General features: G+C 44.0%; 5 protein-coding genes across 5 annotated transcripts; 3 read left to right on the forward strand and 2 right to left on the reverse strand.

The window, feature by feature from the left end:
* Positions 1–450: 450 nt before the first annotated feature.
* Positions 451–777, forward strand: PHALS_01697 (uncharacterized protein; the record flags this gene model as incomplete). Its single annotated transcript, XM_024716139.1, has 1 exon — positions 451–777. One exon carries the CDS (start codon positions 451–453, stop codon positions 775–777), a length of 327 nt encoding a protein of 108 aa, XP_024581767.1.
* Positions 778–2160: 1383 nt separating this feature from the next.
* On the reverse strand, positions 2161–2749 carry PHALS_01698 (Protein involved in membrane traffic (YOP1/TB2/DP1/HVA22 family); the record flags this gene model as incomplete). Its single annotated transcript, XM_024716140.1, has 2 exons — positions 2161–2295; positions 2366–2749. 2 exons carry the CDS (start codon positions 2747–2749, stop codon positions 2161–2163), a joined length of 519 nt encoding a protein of 172 aa, XP_024581768.1.
* Positions 2750–3201: 452 nt separating this feature from the next.
* Positions 3202–6267, forward strand: PHALS_01699 (Phosphatidylinositol kinase (PIK-D); the record flags this gene model as incomplete). Its single annotated transcript, XM_024716141.1, has 1 exon — positions 3202–6267. One exon carries the CDS (start codon positions 3202–3204, stop codon positions 6265–6267), a length of 3066 nt encoding a protein of 1021 aa, XP_024581769.1.
* A 395-nt stretch (positions 6268–6662) lies between these two features.
* Positions 6663–10217, forward strand: PHALS_01700 (kinesin-like protein; the record flags this gene model as incomplete). The annotated part of the gene is made up of 9 exons (XM_024716142.1): positions 6663–6741; positions 6795–6961; positions 7029–7264; positions 7324–7410; positions 7473–7563; positions 7625–7816; positions 7868–9277; positions 9345–9429; positions 9682–10217. 9 exons carry the CDS (start codon positions 6663–6665, stop codon positions 10215–10217), a joined length of 2883 nt encoding a protein of 960 aa, XP_024581770.1.
* A 327-nt stretch (positions 10218–10544) lies between these two features.
* On the reverse strand, positions 10545–13259 carry PHALS_01701 (aspartate kinase; the record flags this gene model as incomplete). Its single annotated transcript, XM_024716143.1, has 1 exon — positions 10545–13259. The coding sequence occupies one exon, from the start codon at positions 13257–13259 to the stop codon at positions 10545–10547; it is 2715 nt and encodes a 904-aa protein (XP_024581771.1).
* Between the last annotated feature and the right edge of the window lie 5909 nt (positions 13260–19168).

Raw genomic sequence — 19168 nt, forward strand, 5'->3', positions numbered from 1 at the left:
AGAAGTCTCCAGGCGACACAAGCGCATTCGAAGGAAGACCGCAGCAAAAGAGCACACCTGTTGTGGTGCAGAAAAACGAACCTACGTACGCCATCGAAGCCCTATGGAAGATGAAGACAGTCAAAGGGAGACGGCAGTTTCTAGTGAAATGGGCTGGCTATCCAGAAGACGAGAACACGTGGGAGAGCGAGCGAAACAGTCGCCATGTGTCACATTGGAAGTCGTTGTTGAAGGACTTGGAGGCAAGGCCTCAAGATTCTAACGCTAAACAAAGTCTAGTCTTGAACTTGCCGCCTACCAATAACCAAACAACCCTGTAAATTTTTATTTCGAAAGTTCAGTTTCCTGATTCGTGACAGCGCTGTCATAATACGTTATCATGCAACTCCGAATTCGATACTCCTCGCCATTCCTCTTGATTTCAGTTATAGTTTAAAAACGTGCACCAAAATGCAGTACGTTAATAAACGTGCACCAAAATACAGTACGTTCACTGTTACACCCTCCACCACCAAAACGAATACCATAGTGGGATTATTGCGACATCACACAAAAGTGAGTGTTTCATGGACGGAATCTCTTCTCGAGTCATTGACCAAAATTGGTGTCTGCTTCTTACAATCGGACTTTCAGACATGCCGATCATGGCCTAGAAGTTCTACCAGCGATACTCGGTACGACAGCCAGATTTTCCTCAATGCGAAAGACCATAACATCCCAATATGGCACCTTAGCTTAGATCGGGAAATTTGCGACAAATCTTCTACTGGGAATTAAACGTTTGAGAAGAGAAGAGATGAGAAGAGAAATGAAATGAAATGACGAAAAGTGAATCTATACTCTACTTCTCACCTGTAAAGGTTGTGGAGAAAAAGGAAAGTCGCCAAGCCCGTTTTAAGAGTTTAACAGCCAGCCTCAGCAGAACTCAAACTGGGGCATTGCTAAATGCTTGAATTTGCGATCTAGCCTGCGACTTTTGCTGAAAGCATTCTTAATCATCTCCACAAGCCGGATATTTCAGCTCGAGTTTAAAACAAAGTCAGATCCCTTACTCAATCCCCTTTGACAAGTTTACGGACGAAGTTAAATGCGGAAACACAAACCCCGTTCCGTCTACCTAGTCATATTAGCCATGTTTTGGTCAGCGTTGTGGCGCTCTGCTAACATGCCGGTAGAAACGTGCACGTGCAAGTACTAACGGCACTTCATAATGCCATATAGTCATGTATCCAGATACGTTAGAGCCCAAGTTATATATTTACTAGGCGACTAAGAATATGCCTTACAGACCGGCTCATGCCTTACAGACCGGCTCTGATGAACTGGTGAGCGTTTTACCTCTGCTTATGTCTCTTCGGTTGAAGAAGTCCCGCGGATGGCACACTACAAAGTAGAAGTTACGTGTGGGTAATCAAGTCTCGAAAACGACGCGAAAAATGTGGCGTAACGTACTGTATGAATTTCGGTCAATCGATTTAATTAGCACTGGGGCTTTGTGCGAATAAAACCTTTAAGTATACAGACCCATTTCACAAAAAGTTTGTTAATCTGTTTTGAATCCACAAAAATTTGGCAGAAATATTAGTGGATTGTCGCTACGACCATATTTCTATTACCCACCTGTGTGGACGACATGAAAAATGTGTAATATCTAACGGTCATCTACGTTTTCAAACTATTACTCTCAGATAGTTGCACGTAGGTAACGACGCATCCAGTAATCATTCAGTGTCGTCAGTCCCGTCCTCGTGCCAGCATGTGCATTTTTTGCCAATGCTGGGAGCGTTTGTTTAAATAGTGCTCCTGCTGAGATAGTGTAGCTATTGGATATTAAAGTTTCTAACTCAAACGTCAGCCACGAGATCAGGTGACACCAGAATGTCGAAGCTCGGTAGCAAATAATCATCACAAAACGCCAGACACCAATACTGGTGGGCATACGATAATGTTCGTAATGAAAAACTTATATTATCCGTTCACGGAAGATACAATGACCTCAATCGATTTGCAAAACTAATCAGCAGCACAGATTACAGCCTCAATTAGACTGCAAACACATTATACCTGCTGAGACAGCCTGCTATCATTACTAAAAATGGAGTGCTGAGAAGACATCCATACGAAGCTACGCGCACGAATTTGCCTCAATAGCGACAACGCTTACTGAGACTTTTCATCAATCTTCGCTGCCAGCTTCTTTGCCGCATCCTCACCACGCTTCAACGCCGAATCGATGTGTCCGACATGAGGGGCCACGTATGGCTTGATCACCGTGTTGTAAATCAATTTAGAGCCCTAACATAAACAAATTGGCATTACAGATTAATAGCTAGAACAAATATGATCTTGAAATCGTCAGTCATACCTGAGTGCTTGGGTGGTAATTCCAAACAAGGAACCCAATCTTCAGGAAAAAGTAAAACGGGATCCAAGAGAGAACAAGATCCGTGACTGACTCCGTGAGGTTGAAAAACGCGTAAACAACCCAGTATGTAAGCCATTGCGTGTCATCACCAGTTCCAGGCGTATTGATAGCCTTAAACGACATGTATGCCGGGTAAATGAATCCCACCAGACCAACCACTAGCTGTTCACCACCCGCTACGAACAGCACGATACCCAATAAGAGGGCACCAACGCAGAAGATGTAAAACTTATCCACGCCCGTCTGCTTCTCCAGCTCGACGATTTTATCGTATCGCTCTAGCTTGGCAGAAATCTTCTCCTTGTATTCCATCACCTTATCCATCTTTCCTTTGTTAACTTTAATTACTACGACCTGAGAATCTTTTACCTGTTGGTCCCAAGCTTCTTTCGAAAGTGATCAAGGATTTCTCCCCCTTTTCGAGAGCCTCTCGATTTTTGCAAAGCTTGAGATTCAGCCAATGGATTTCAGATCGTGTCATGATAAAACGTTTTGATTAGCTGAAAAAAACAATTCTTTATAGAGTGATGGCTGCACCGCTTCGGTTGGTCTTCAACAGCCACTAAATCCTTTTTCAACCAATAGATATCTTCCGACCCACCTGACGTCAATTGTTCTGAAATAAGAATATCACCTTATAAAACAATATCGATTCTGTCAGGTTAAAACGAGGAGGACAAACTGAGTTACTATTAGCGTATAACGCTTATAGTCGTGGGTCTAAATCGCCAGCTTCTTCCTGTCTTGTATACTTCAACACGTATTAATACTAATCAATGTACGGCAACGAAACCTCGCGTGATTCTGTTGATTTGTCATTCTCGCAGATTCTGGAAGTACGCAGTACTTTACACCAACAGCGTCGTTATCGCAAGCCTTTAGTAGCTAATGGTCGTCTTCAAAACTCAACTCAACAATCTCGACGATTTCCAACAGGTACATCACCACAGTTTGAAGAGAGTGAGGACGATGGACCACCCGCTTATGGTAGTGGAATGCTGGACTCAGTTTATGAAGGAAGTGAAGATATACTAGAAAATATTGATGAAGAGACACGAACAGGTAGCTCAAATTGTATCGACAATAGTGTTGAGGATGACGAGTGGACGAATGGGGATGATGGACAGCTAGGGCAAGACATGTACAGGTTCGTACAGCCACGGAGACTCTCGTCGTGGGTACAAGATGACGCTGTGTTTGCGTGCTTTAAGTGCCACACTGTCTTCTCACTTCTGATCCGCAAACATCATTGTCGTGCGTGCGGGCGTATCTTTTGCTCTGCCTGTTCAAGTCAACGTGTGGTCATTCCAGGCGATTACGAGGCGACACCTGTGTCCCCAGCGTATAACTCGCTTACAACAAATGCTAGTGATCTCATTGGAAATATTAGCTGGTATTTGACGTCCTATTCGAATCCGAATGACGTCACAGGTCTAGAAGTATGTAGCAGCTTGCCGATTCGACGCTCGCAAACGCTGTTGGACCCAGAAACGATAAAGCCAGAGGAACATCAGGAAAATTTCTTAAAGGAAATTCAAAGATTGCAGGAGAACAATGTTATCTCGAAGTTTACACCAAATCGGTCGACAATAGGTAGCACTTCGACGTCGCTCTCCAGTAGTGTAGTATCATCAGGTCCAGGTTCGCATGGATCCGTGCATGTACCTGATGGAAGTGTCATGCAGCGTGTTTGTGATGACTGTGCGAGTGCACTTCAGCAACGGCGACATCACTACAATACAGTTAAAGTATTTGAACTGTGCGAGTTTGATTTAGAAGAGCTACGAACACTAGGGCAGGTGTGCCGCAAATGGCATCGCGCGACAATTATGTGCTTGTCAATGTTTCGCCAAATTCAGTATTACTTACCTACTCATCGTCTCTCAGAGCGAGAAAAGAAAATGCTGATTATCAATCGAAAATTCCTGGGTGGGCACACTAAATGGCTTTTGCAGCTTGTTAAAGCCATTGATTTTTCAAACGAGAATGAGACCGAACATTTTGTGACCAATATGACAGAAAGTGAAGTTGAAAGTCCAGAATCGGTTTGGCGTCGGCGTGAAAAGAATACAAAATTGATAGACGAAGTGCTGGGGTTGTTGCAGCAGGAGCGTAAGCATAAATGTATGTTGACGATGTGTTCACGTCTCTGCAAGCCTCAACTTGGCAGTGTCGACGCTCTTGAGATATTGGCTGATGAAACAATCTACAATCATCGTCTGCGTGCCTTGGCAGTGGATGCGCTTTTAAAGACTGCTACGGAAAATGAGTGGTGGAGCTATCTTCACGTACTGCTCCATAGTCTTAGCATCGAGACGAATGCTACAGGGAGCAAGCTTGGACAATCATTAATCCGCCAAGCACAGTGCGATATTCGTTTTTGCTATGATTTGTATTGGGGGCTGACCGTCATGGCGGAGGACCCGAGTTGTCGACGCAAATTTGATGGAATGAAACAGCGGCTTTTACTCACACTAGCGCAGTTCAAAGACAAGTCTACGACAGCGGGGTCGTGTAAATTTGCTAGCGATGATGTCGCTGAGCAGCTTCTCCGAGGACAAGAGTTGGTGGATCTGTTGTGGAAGATACCACCGCGTATTCCTGTTGATGATGTGCGTCGATTATTGCAGGCTTCGGTTAAGAAATCATCTTTGGCCATGAGTGATGAGAGGGAATCGCTCGATAAGCTCCAAAATCTATCAGACTGTGAGCAGAAATGGCAACTTTTGCGACTCCCCGTGGACCCTCATGTTAAAATGAGCGGTATCGATTATCAGAAACTTGAGGTGAAGCGAAGTGCAGAGGCACCCATGATCATCACGTGTATTGGCGTTGATCGCAATGAAGAGGAAGATGAAGATGCAGCAGGTAGTAGTACAGAGTCCCAACGAAACACATGGAGCCGCCGCACACAAAAATTACCGCATTATCGACTTATGTACAAGCGAGACGATTTGCGAAAGGACTCAATTGTGCAAAACATTATCAACGTCATGTATTTGATACTAAAGCAAGAGACGAGGCTAGATATTCCACTAGTGACGTATCGTGTACTTCCAACAAGTAGCTTTGATGGTCTCATTGAGATTGTTGAAAATGCTCATACGTTGTACGCTATCATTCGTGACCATGGTACTATCATGAACTTTCTACATCATTACAATGGCCATCGTACCCTGAGCGACATTTCGTCGTCATTCCGGGAGAGTTTGGCGGCATATACAGTAATAACATTTTTATTAGGCGTAGGAGATCGCCACGCGGATAATGTGATGCTGACAAAAGATGGTATTCTCTTTCATATTGACTATGGCTTTATTCTCGGAAAGGATCCAAAACCATTGCAGCCTCCGATGCGATTGGATCATTACATGATTGAGGCGCTCGGTGGCACACAGACACAGCAATTTGAGCAATTTAAGCAGCTTTGTGTAATTGCATTTAATTGTTTAAGGCGGCACGTGAGTCTGTTCATGATCATGTTGACATTGGTGGTCAAGGCATTGCCAGAGATTACCGATTTTGGTGTAAACTACACTCAGACCGACCTCGAAGCCTTTGTCATCGAACGTTTTTTACCTGGTCAGTCGGATGACGAAGCTGCGACTGCTTTGATGTTGAGAATGGAAGGCAAACTTAACGAACGCATTGGCTTGAAGTTAAGTGATTTCGTTCATGCACATTCGAATGAAAAGACTGTATCAAAAGGCATGACTTCTGTTGGATCTTCTGTCAAGATTGGTGTGGAAGCTGTCGAAGCAACTGTTTCCACGGTCGCAAGTTCTTTGACTAGTGGAGCCTCGTCGATTTACAAGTTCATGTGGGGTGGACCGCAACGATAATGGACAGACGAGTAGGATGGCAAGTAGCGTGTGAAGATTTCATTATTCTGGATTGGATGTTGTGAGATTAGCTGGCCAAGGGCTATGTAAATTATAAATTGATCTTTTCGCATGGGAGTCGTGATTTCTACATTATATAGATTGTGTCTTGAGAAGAGATAGCAAAAGAACAATATTACAATAGATAGAAAGCGAAGGAGACATGAAGCCGCTATAATCTTGAATCGCTGACTTAACGCACACGGAATTACAGAGAATCTCATCAACACAAGACTAGTACGATAGAACTTAAAAAAAAACATAGTTCCATTCTCACAATAGCATTACAACTTAAAGTATTGAATGTTCAGTTTGAGCTCGACTGTTCCCGTTCGTACTAAAGGTTGTTTTGTTCAATGGTCAAGTGGCACATTGGTACATACGCACGTTTACGGCCACCTCGGCGTGGACATGATTGTGCTACCTTTGATCTTGGTACTGCATGATATTTCAATGACAACTGAGTTTCTTTCTAATCTCATTTACAGAAAAGATAGACGATGGTCAAAAAAGCAAAACAATAATTGCATTTCCTCCTCCAGACGATGATGAGTTTCGAATGCACTTAAAGCAACGTGACGGGGTTGAGTTTCAATTTCATAATGTATTTGATCCGACCATTTCGCAAGAGCAAATTTTCAACGAAGTCTGTCTCGTGAGTATTTGAGAGGATCATTTCTTTCTTAAAGATCGACTTATTGGATTATCCGTGTTTCTTGCAGGATATTGTGCATAGTGCGCTACACGGCTTTAATGGTACTATCTTAGCTTACGGACAGACTGGATCAGGCAAGACGTATACAATTACGGGAGGCGAACACTACGCTGATCGTGGCATCATTCCTCGTACACTTTCGACTATTTTTGAGGAATTCGAAAAACGACCAGATATGCGTTACTCCTGCTATATTTCCTATCTTGAAATTTACAATGAAAATGTCTACGACTTGTTGGATCGGTAAGTTAGTGAACCTTTGCAGCAATATGGAATGAGCTCTCATCTCGATTATGCCTTAGGTCTCACACTGACACACCGATCGAAGACTGGACTAAAGTGACACTTATGGATGATGACGAGGGTGATATGCATTTTCGAAATCTTGGGTTTGTTGAATGTTGTGCTTTGAATTGTTGTAGGGTAAGCGCTTACTATTGCTGCTTTGTAGTGTTTTTGAAGCAGTGTCGGAGGAGGAGGCTCTGAATCTTCTTTTTCTTGGAAATATGAACCGCATTACGAGCGATACGCCCATGAATCAGGTAATGAAGCGAGAAATTGTGTTTTAATCAACTTTTAATCGGAGTTGGAATGCATTGACAGGCTTCGTCACGCTCGCATTCCATTTTCAGTGTCATGATTGAGTCTCGTCCAATTGATTCGGACGTGATTGTCACATCCAAGCTTCACTTGGTCGATCTTGCGGGATCAGAACGTGTATACAAACGCGAGGGAACACAGCGTATGCGTTCGGAAGGAAAGCACATTAATCTTTCTCTACACCATCTCGAGAAGGTTATTACTCTTGAATGGGTGTTTCTTTACCTATCTGACATGATCCTGTAGGTAATTTTATCGCTTCGGAGTAAACGTAATACTGCGTCAAGAGCACAGCACATTCCATACCGGAATTCAATGCTTACGTCAGTTTTACGAGGTAGTTTGGGCGGCAACTGCAAGTCCGTCTTCATCGCGACACTTAATTATGAGAAAGATTTCTTAGATGAAACGATATCAACTTGTCGCTTCATGCAGCGTTGCTCCGAGGTGGCTGTAGATGTTGCCGTCAACACTGAAGTCGATGCTGAAAAGCGCTTAGCCACAGTTGAAAAAATCAACGCTGAGCTTGAGACAAGAAATCTGGAGCTTCAGCTACAAGTAGTACAACTGGAGAAAAATTTAAACGATCAAGCGCTTCATCTTGCCAAGCAGGAACAGCAATGGGGGCGACGTCTAACATTAGCACAAGGAGAGACTCAAGTGGCTTTGGCTACAGCAAAGTCTGCACAAGATACACGAGTCCAAGAGGAGAAGAAGATTGACTGGATACAGTGTGAGGAACTCGTTGAAAGATTGCTCCTCGCTGGTGATTTACCTCGCGAGGAACTTGACAAGCCAAGAAGTGAAGGAGAATTGGAAGAACCACGCCTTCTTCATGAAGCGATAGTAGAAGGAATAAGGGAATCGGGAATGGCCACAGCTCTTGGATGTCTAGTTGTCTTAAAAGAGAATTCATTACTTGCCTCGAATACGACAGCAGAACTTCAGAATACTGTGACAAAGCAAAATGAAACGGTTGAGGCACTCGAGCAACGATTAATCGAGCAGAAGCACGAAGTTGAAGCGTTGAAAGACCAAATTCAAGCCATTTCTGAATCCAAATGCAATGGAGAGCAGAACCAAACGATTCGCCGCGCAGAATCTTTTCGGAAGCGTCATGTACCTCGATCACCAACGTCTGAATGTCGTTTAGATAGCGATAGTGAGAACGACACAGAGGCTTCCGGAACTCACGAATATGCTCGTCCGTCTGTCTCTCGATTGCAAAGTTTAGCGCTTAAGCCCGAAGCTAGCAATTTGAGTGTCTTGGAGCAGACTTTACATGATAGTGGCAAGCAGATAATCGTTCGGGGTGCTGTTTCGACATTGGACGACGTCGAAACCCGACTTCCTCGGAAATCTGGCAGTGAAACGATCAGGAAACGTATGCAACTCTTACGTAATGGAGGCTTGTTCGTGAAATACGGACGTTATGGGAAGCCCCACGTGCGTTTTGTATGGTGTTCTGCTAATCTCGAGTTTCTTCAGTATCGCCAAGTAAACAGCACTGTTCCAAAAGCGACCATTCCAATGCGTTCCATCGCAGGGATCTGTGTGGGTCAGAGAACGCGTGTATTTGAGCGGGCGAAACAACCAGCTCGTGCATTATACTGCTTCTCGGTCGAGTACGAAGAGAATCGCACACTTGATCTGGAGGTATGAACTACTATACATACGCAGCAAAGTGTCAAACGTAGTTTAACAACGAATGTGTTTCTCATAGATTGTAGACGGTGAAAGCGTAGAAGCTAAAACGGCAAAACGGTGCGAATGGGTTGAAGCGCTCAAGTTTGTCGTGGCCTCTCGTCGTGAGTCAAACGAATCGATAAAATTTGGTTCCTGACTGGTGCACATAGCTTCGAACAAGTCCAGGATCTTTCGGATAAAAATCATCTCGTGAGCATAGAAATTTCGTGCAGCTAAACTTAATAAAATTTCCTTCTTTTCCGAGATTCACGATCTTGCCTTAGACGTATCAGTCATTGTGTTATTAGTAACCAAGAACTGAAGTTGGCTTTGATTTAGTCTGTCACGATCCATGATAATATCGACTGTTGCAGTCGGATTGGTGCTTATCTATCTCTTGTCCTTTGTGGCGGCAGATAACCAGCCCAGTAGTGTAACGAGTACGGACAATGTCGACGACAAGGACATGATTTCAATACTTTCTAGCGGTACCAATAATAATGCGATCAATGCCAAGAACAACACCATTATCGTATCAAACAGTACGATCTACCTTTCAATGGCCGATCGCGTTCAGCTTGCGCAAACTATCAAAGATATGTTAGAAAATGATCCTGAAGCTGGTGAAGCTGCGAAATTGAGTACTGACGACCTGTTTGATTTGTTGACGCGCATCTCAAGAACTCCGAGCCTTCTGTCAAATGCTGACAGAATCATTTCTGCGGCGAGAAACGGAAACACAAGCGTGATAGCTGGTCTTGTCGTTCATTTGTTGGCTGCTGAACGCCCCACTGTGACTTCAACACCAGCTCGAATTCCTCCGAACCTTCCTCTGAGCAATCCTGTCGTGTCTCCAGTCATTGTTCCTTCCACTGCTTCTGCTGCAGTTCTTCCTGTCACTTCAAGTTAAGCTGTAGCTACTCTGACTACACAGTTGAGTAAAGTTGATAAAGTTTGTATCGTTGCGTCGAAGCATTTGTTTTCCACAATTTTTTTCAGAATATCTTTACCAACGTAATATGCTGCACGGAAACATTATTCCAGTGAACTTCAAACAGCTTAAGAGTCTGTTGAACAATTTGTTAGACAACAGAAAGAACGGTATTGATGTAACTCGCCTTTATGTGATATTTGTTGGTTGTCGCTATAGAATGGAATACGAAGGTTATTACACTGAGCGCACTGACGATACCAGTCCGGTCCGAGTGTCAAAGCTAGAATTGCATTCTTGTGTCGTTTATTGAGCATAAAGGTTTTTGCCGTTGAGCGAATTCAGGATCGTGAGGACATCACGAAGGACACCGGTAGCACTAGCTGTGGCACCGGTGCCAGTTCCTTTGAGAACCAAAGGGGTAGAATACTGCAGTGATGAGACACCAAATGCGATTTCATTATCTTTTGTGCTGAAAGCGGGATGGTCTTCACTCACGAGTAAAGGCTGCACTTTGGCTTCTATCGATGGAAATTTCGACAAATTGATCGATGCAACGTAGCGAAGACGCTTATTCTCTGCTGCAGCCGGAATGTAGTATTTTTCGTGGAAAATGCTGTCATAAGCTTTAAGTTTGGTAACAACATCGTCGACTTCGATATCTTCAGACCAGGAGATGGTTTCAAGCACACTTTGGGGAATCAAAGGCTTAAGATGAACATTACTCGGGTCAATGTGCACTCCAAGCGCGCGTGCCACGACAACAACTTTGGCAGCCATATCTGTCCCTGTGAAATCCTCACGAGGGTCACGCTCGCAGTATCCCTTTCGAAGTACTTGACCTACAGCTTCGGAAAGTTTTCTGCCTTGCATCACCTCATTGGTGACAAAGTTCATAGAGCCGCTCAATGATGTCTCAATATTGAGAATTCGATCCCCAGTACGCAAAATGTTGCCTAGTGTGTCAATCACAGGAAGACTAGCGCCGATTGTTGACGTGTACATGAAGAATGTACGACCAGTCTTGGTGCGTGAAGTAGCCAGACTTTCTCGAGATGAGGTACGAGGCAGACGACAGACTGAGCGTGCATTGGAAGCAACAACGTGGATACCGCGCTCAATGCAAGCTGAATACAGATCTTGTGTATTGCCTTGTCCAGAACAATCAAGTAAGATAGGAATAGCCAAGTCCTGCAACTCGTCCAGCTGCATCAGCGACGGAGCGGCAGCGTATGGACTTGTTGCACTGGTAGACACGATGCTTTTTGTACTATTGCAATTTGCCAGATGCATTAAAACCTCTCGGAAAGTAAAGCCTTTAGGATTGTACATGAAACTGGTGCAGTTTGAGCTAAAGCCAACGATATTGATGCGAGCCTTGTGCTGATAGCGGTATAGTTCTTGTTGTTTCTGTAATTGCTGGACAACGCCCAATGCGATGTGATTGTAGCCCAGCAATACGATGTTGGTAACAAGAAAGTCGACATTAAAAGCGTCATGCACACGACGTACTGCCAATTTTGTATCGGTACCACGAATCACACAGCTGAGCGAACGTGAGCTTGTGCCCTGCCCTACGGCTAACACCTCAATACCAGCATCTGCGAGAGCTCCAAAGAACTTGGTTTGATTGTACGGAATCTTGGACAAGTCTTCAGCCACGACAGAGAGCATCGTCATAGGCGACTCAGAATTCAGTGCATCAACTTCGTGCGACTCAATCTCAGTCTTTAATTCGGCAGTAATGGCAGTACAAGCCAATTTCTCAGCACCTAACGGTACTACAACACTTATTGCTTGTCCATGCGCGCCACGAATAGAAAGCCACACAGGAACTTTAAGCTTTTCAAGAACTTTCGTGATGCGAGCACCAATATTTTCCTGGTGAAGAATATTACTTCCATCCTGCAGGATGCGTGTCCTAGCTTCAATGATTGCCAGATTTTCCAACGACGTAGTGCACGTTTCGCGGATGCCAGAGCGGCCAATACCACTGATATACGTACCATGGCCGTTCGGGTCCATCGTATTGCGAATCAACATGGTGACGTCGCTTTTTATAAGCGGCACCATGGTACGTGGATGAAACATGCGTGTTCCGTACACAGCGAGCTCTAAAGCTTCGTGGTGGTTCAAATGAGAGAGTGCCGTAGCTCGGTCCACAATCTGAGGATCTGCTGTCATCACACCCGAAATGTCTGTATTGATAAGCACGTAGTCAGCGCGTAAAATTGAGCCAACTAAGGTGGCAGTGTAGTCAGATCCATTGCGTCCTAACGTTGTCGTGCGTCCAGTACGAGTGGTACCAATAAATCCGGTAATGATTGGCAACGTTCCAGACTTCCACTGCATCTTGAGCGCTAATAACTTCTCTTTTGACTCGTCAAAACAAACCTTAGCACAGCCATGTGTGTCATCTGTAGTCAACCAATCTCGAGCATCTAGAAAAAAGGCTTCAACACCAGCTTGAGTCAACAATTTAGCGACAATTGTGGCACTGATCCGTTCACCAAACGATAATACCGTATCAGTCGCTGCTACTGTCTGCTCTTGAAGCAAAGAGATACCGAATAACAGCTCGCGTAAAGACTTAAAGTGGCTGAGGATTACCTCACTTAAGTCCACAATATTTTCTACCTCGAGCTGCTTTTGCGTATCATGCGCATTCGTGATTGTCAACGTCTGTATCTTGTCCACGACTTTCAATGCGCTATCAGCGTCACCCTTGGCTGCAAATGCCACAGCCTCCAACAGATAATCAGTTGTGCAGCCCATTGCTGACACGACAATTGCCAGAACTCGCTGTCGCTCTTCGCGAACGATGCGTACAAGACCACAAAGTCGTGCAGGACTCCCTACGGATGTGCCACCAAACTTGTAAACATTACGCGTGCCATTACGATGATCCAAGTGGCTAAAGTCACGTTGTGAGATTGAATTGTCATCAAGTGAAAACGAATTAACTAAAATCTCCTTGGGCCAGTTAGCGCCGATAAGCATCGACGGTGAAGTGCAGTCCATTGCATCTGCTTAAAACTGATTGGCGATGAAAACTTAGGAGACGACAAATAATTATGAAATATATTGCAACAAGTGTTGAAATATTTTGCAATAAGTGCTGAAATATTGCACAATATCACAAATATGTGTGAAACGAATCTGGGACTTTTATCTAAAGATTTGTTTAATGGGTACGCCGTAACGCCCTTTCCAACCGAAGTGGTTCAATCCATTTATCTTCTTGATACATCGCGCAAAAGTGAACGCTGTACGAGCACCCACTGAACCAGAAATTCGTCTTCCTACCAGTGCCAGCTCTCGCTGTTTATGTCTTGCTAGGATAACTCCAATAGCCACTGAGAAAGACGCAGCCCCGTGGCCGACAGCCTACAAGCTATACTCAGTTATAAGCAAACGGTTTCTCCGATTAGAGCGGTCACAGTGACTCTCCGAGTCTCTGACCCAGCATCTTTGCCCTCACCGAGAGCCGTATGATCAAGTGCGATCCCATCTACGGGAACTTCCCTGTAAATAAAGCGTTTCTCCGCGCCTTGCCTCACCTCTGCATGAGTTGCGCAATTCGTGCCGTTTTGATCGACGAGTATTTTCACGACACCCGCCGCGGAGCTCAAGAAAGCGTCCAGCTCGTTTACTAATGGTATGGATTAATTCATTATCGTATTTGCTTCCTCAGAGCAACGTAGAGCATAGGTTACGCTTGCCTATAGAAAATTGTGACAAAGTTTTCGAAAGATCCAGCTACGAACAAAGCCCTGCATTTTAACCAGTTCTTTCAATTGATGCATCTTAGTAAACGACGTATGAAGGACCAAAGGGCGATGGATTGTTCATGGAGAGACAGCGATGTTCAAAATTATACAAATGAGATGGAAAAACTTCAATATCTCGATGAAGCGCTTTTCGAGACCCTTGACGCCGTGAAGTACTTCATTCATATTAAATCGATTGAACCTCGCTCATATTGCGCTGTACTCAAGAAATACAACTTAGTCTTTACAAGTACGCAGACGCCCCGCAACCATTAAGAATGGTTTTTCCATGTCATGATGTACGGTTTTGCAAAGTCAGCACTACCATGTGGCGCACACGCTTTCACGCTTTTGGAGCGAAAACGTTGCTTTAACCTTAAGTTTAATAACAGGGGTAGCATGTAACGGGGTTACACGAACCCTAATAACAGGTGTGTGTGCGTGTCACACGAGATGTGCATAATGTGACCACACACCCAAACAAGAATGCGGGACGGGGCCAGGTAGCCAGTAGTCATGGATATATCTAGTATATTTAGGGAAATCTAAATTTTTAACATTATGATAAAAATATAAATAAAAATCATTTTCGATTTTGAACAGAAGTGTTTGATTGCCTTGGTTAAGGCTTTTAAGTACTTTTAGAGGCAGCGGATTGCGATCCGCTGCACTAGTACTTGGTTCTTGTAAAGAACGAAAGGTCGATGACCTAAAGATGCTTCCTCAAGCGCAAAGCTACGGCAGCTCCGCTGGATAGCAAGTCTTACCCATAGACCCAGGCAGAGCTCCAGGTGAGGTAAATTGAACCGAGAGAGACAATCTTTCCACTTGGTGCCGACAAATGTGTCAGAACGACTTTGGCGATTGGAATGATTACGCCGAGCAAATATTAAATATACGTGATTATGAGGATCTATGGAGCGTCCCTAAAAACCAACTTCAACGCCATTGATGTCCATATTGGTGATGAGCACAGAGGTGCAATTTGCAAGCATTTCTCTTGGGGGTGCGCTTGAAAATGTTGGTCAACATAGAAAAATGTGAATTCGGTGCTGAGGTTAGACTCTTTACTTCTACTTCACATGCAAGCACCTGCGGAAAGTAAACGCGAAGATGAAAGTCATTGCGGAATGGCCAGTGCCTTTTTGCCAAATTAATTAGGAAGTGGCTGAGCCAAGCCAACTATTCACACAAGTTTAGTCCGGCATGGTGTGGCTCATAATAACTACGTATGCTCAAGCAATGGCAAGCGACGATGAGATGAAATGGCGTGAAGCAATGGATGCTGAGCTTCGCTCTCATGAAGAAAATCGAACGTGAACATTGAAGCCACGAGGAAAGATTAAATGCACAACTGGATCACGATGCGTATTTGCCAAAAAGCGTGCTAAAAATGGCGATGTTGTGCGATACAAGGCACGACTTGTCTCGAAAGTATCCAAGCAAAAGCATGGCGTCGACTTTTTCGAGACTTATTCTCCGGTCGCCAACATGACTCCAATCCGGATAATTCTCGCAGTATGTGCTGAATGCGACTATCAAATAGAACAGCTGGACGTTGACACGGCTTCTTTCAACAGCGTGTTGACGGACAACGATTTTATGGGAGTTTTGCTAGGTGTCAACAATGATCAAGAATGCATATGTCAACTAATCAAGGCTATCTACGGACTGAATCAAGCAGCAAGTGCTTAAAACAAGACGATTCATCGTGTCTTCGTTAGGAATGGCTTCAAGAGTTACGGGGCAGATCGATGTATTTATGTCAAGAGCACGAATAAATGGTTTGTCTACATTGGACTATATGTGGACGACATGATTATCGCAGCAAGAACCAGCGAAGAAATCAATCAAGTCAAGGACGAACTCAAGAATGCTTTCAAGATGAAGGAGTTGGGTAAGGCAGAATTTGTTTTAGGTATGGAAATCGATCACGACAGGTCAGCTGGAGCTTTATTGATCAAGCAGACTTGCTACATCGGCGACCTGGTCTAGCGATTCGGTCAACAAGATGCCAAGAGCGTGGATAACCCATGCGCATCAGGGTTTAAGCTGTCATCAAAGCAGTCACCATCAGCGGAAGAAAAACGGTCGGCAATGCGATCCAAGCCCTATCGCTCTTTAATTGGATGTTTGCGGTACATAACGACATGTACTCGACCGGATATTGCGTACGTGGTAACACAGCTATCACGCCTTTTGGAGAACCCCGGACTACAACATTGGAGCGAAGCAATTCGAGTAATAAAGTACTTGAAGACTACGAGCAAAATCAGGATCGTCTACCGAGGAAGTGGGAGCGTTGCGTTCAAGGCATACTCAGATGCAGATTGGGGCAGCAACACCGATGGCATATTTTGGTTCAGGAATTATGATCATGACAGCGAGCGCACCAGTGGTATTCAAGTCAAAATATCAGAGGACGGTTGCGCTAAGTGCAGCGGAAGCTGAATATATGGCTCTAGCTTTGCACGCAGGAAATTCTTTGGACGCGGGCAATGCTAACAGACATGGGACACGAGCAAGTTGAAGGACCACAGGTTTGGGAAGACAACCAAGGTGCGATCACGTTAGCCAATAATGTCGAATACCACGCTAGGACGAAGCATGTGGACATCAAACATCACTTTATTCGAGAGAACGTGCAAGGAAAACTGTTGAAGATCGACTATATTGACACGAAGAGTCAGCTTGCGAATATGCTGACGAAGGCACTTGGAATCAAGATGCCAAAGCATCTGCGCGAAGCCTCCGAAATCAAGGTCACGTCAGCGCGACAAAGCACACGCAGCATTAGCGGTGAGTGGGAGTGTTGAGATCACACCGCTGAATGCATGTTGAACAGGCAGATGACATCACCATATTTACGAGCACGTCAGAGTAAGTAACTACATAATGGTTGGCGTTCATTGATCTAGATAAATCAGGATGCTTATAGAAGCTTCTAGAAGGATCTAGAAAGACAGGCTTAGAGGTAGCGCAGAGTAGCGAATCAAGGACCTAAATATATTCACTTCGGTTTTTACCTTCTACTCAACACTCTGGCATTCGATTAATGAATATTTTATGTCCCATCCTGACCGAGGGTGCACTCTATCCAGCCTTGACTGCTGAATTACGACAAGTGCTACCAAGTGCAACGTTGCCACTCTCTTTGCACCGAAATCTTTGTCTGTCATTTCGAGTCCGCGTTCATAAACCCACACAGGATGTATACCTGCTGCGAATCAGAATTCGCGACTGTAAATTTGATTTGTCAGAAGTACAGGTACCTAAGAACGCGACTTTTCTACTAACTAAAATTAAAAATTTGACGTAACCCGTTACGTTAAGGTAATAGTCCGCGTGTTCCACGGTTTGCACGTCTCGGAAAATAATCACTTAATCTGAAACGAGTACCAACTAGATTTTTTAACATGGCAACACTCCATGGTATCTCTGAGCAACGGCTTAAGCCTGATATAATGTGAATGTACACCATGGACAATGCACGCACATACCCGGAATATGCGCCATCACTTTTTGGGACAAGAACGTTAATATTAAACCGTAAAGCACCTTAGTGAAGACTTATCTCTCACCAATACTACAATCATCACATGTGTACGTTCTCCACCGGATAAACAAGAAAGGTATTGGAACAGTAAAATAATTTGTATTGACCCAGATCTGATCGATATATCACATACCGGTATTGCAACAAGACAGACTTTACGTTCCTCCATACCGGCAGTTTGGCCTGATAAAGGATTGTATCGTTAGTGCCACAATATTACGTAAAGGAATCTTTAAACGACCATTTCTTAATGCTAATTTGCATGCGACTATTACTGTGCGAGGTAGCGAAGTAATGCTGGGACAATTGATATCTAATTGTCAGTACACAGTAGGTAGACGATCAGTGAAAAAATAAAAGTCACCTAATGATGTCTTCTTCTTCTAATATACTTGATGGTTCTACGAAACGATAACTTGGTTTCATAAACAATAAGCGTCATGATACTAGCAAATCACTGTTATGCTTCCTTTGTTGTAAATAATCGATGCTCAAAACTCGCATGTAGCGAACATTTAATGCTGACACATTTTGCTTTGTCATGCTTGTCGATACGAAGAAGTAATTCTTTTCACGCTGGGTACCGAGATATGATCCGATGGTGGATACTACCAATAACGCATTTCGAGATTAAATTGTTGCATGTTTAAGTTGACATTTAGCTGCAGCAGCATCGTCTGACACTCTCACTCAATGCGCGAGCGTGTATAATCGTATACGTCATCATGCACAGTCAAGCAATAAATCGGCCTTGCTTAACTTTTGACAAGGGGAGCTCGTTAATACGTCCACGATCATCTTGTCCTTAAGCTTAACTTCTTTTCACGAGAAATGAAACTTGATGTTGGTATACTTTGTTCGCGAGTTCTGAACGAATTTCTTGTCCGAAGCGATACAGCCTTGATTTTTGTGGTATAAGTGTGAAACTTGTGTCGTCCATAGACACACAAGTATGGTTTAGCTGTGGTCCAGTTTGTCTTGTCCTGACGCTCATCATACCTGAACATTTCACCCACAGCAAACGCAATGCCCGGTTGCGTGCACGTTGCAATTTACATCGTACCTCCAACAAGCTTGACAGTACAAAAACTTTGTATCAAGTCGTCGTCGAATGGTTTCACGAGATTTGAGTTGCTGTTCAAAGGCATTCCAAGCCGCTGTGCATGTCGTTTGATATGCATGCACTGTGTCATCACAGTTACCTTGTCCTTGCGATCGCGGATGATTATAATTCCAAGAAAATACTTCAACTCTGCAAATTCTTTGATACTGAATCAATCTTGAGTGCTTACTTGATTTCATCTTCGGAACTTCTGTTCTTGCTGAAAAGCATAAGGTCGACCACGTTGATCACGTGTGACGTGGTCGCCAACTGCTTGCCGTAAAGCAGAAGACGATCACGCCAAATTTTGCATAAGATCAATTTTTACATGTCTTATCTCAATCCTACATTCCTATTGGACAATATCACCATGCTGGAATAGTCAACAACATCATACGGTTGATGTTGGAGCGTCAGCATCAACGTTGGCAATTGCTCATTGGCTGAAAGTCTACGGATAGGCAATTATTCGGTTCCGCAGCCGACGGTACGACAAGGAATC

The sequence above is a fragment of the Plasmopara halstedii genome (genome assembly GCF_900000015.1).
Source record: "Plasmopara halstedii genome assembly, contig: Scaffold_1583, whole genome shotgun sequence".
NCBI lineage: Eukaryota > Oomycota > Peronosporomycetes > Peronosporales > Peronosporaceae > Plasmopara > Plasmopara halstedii.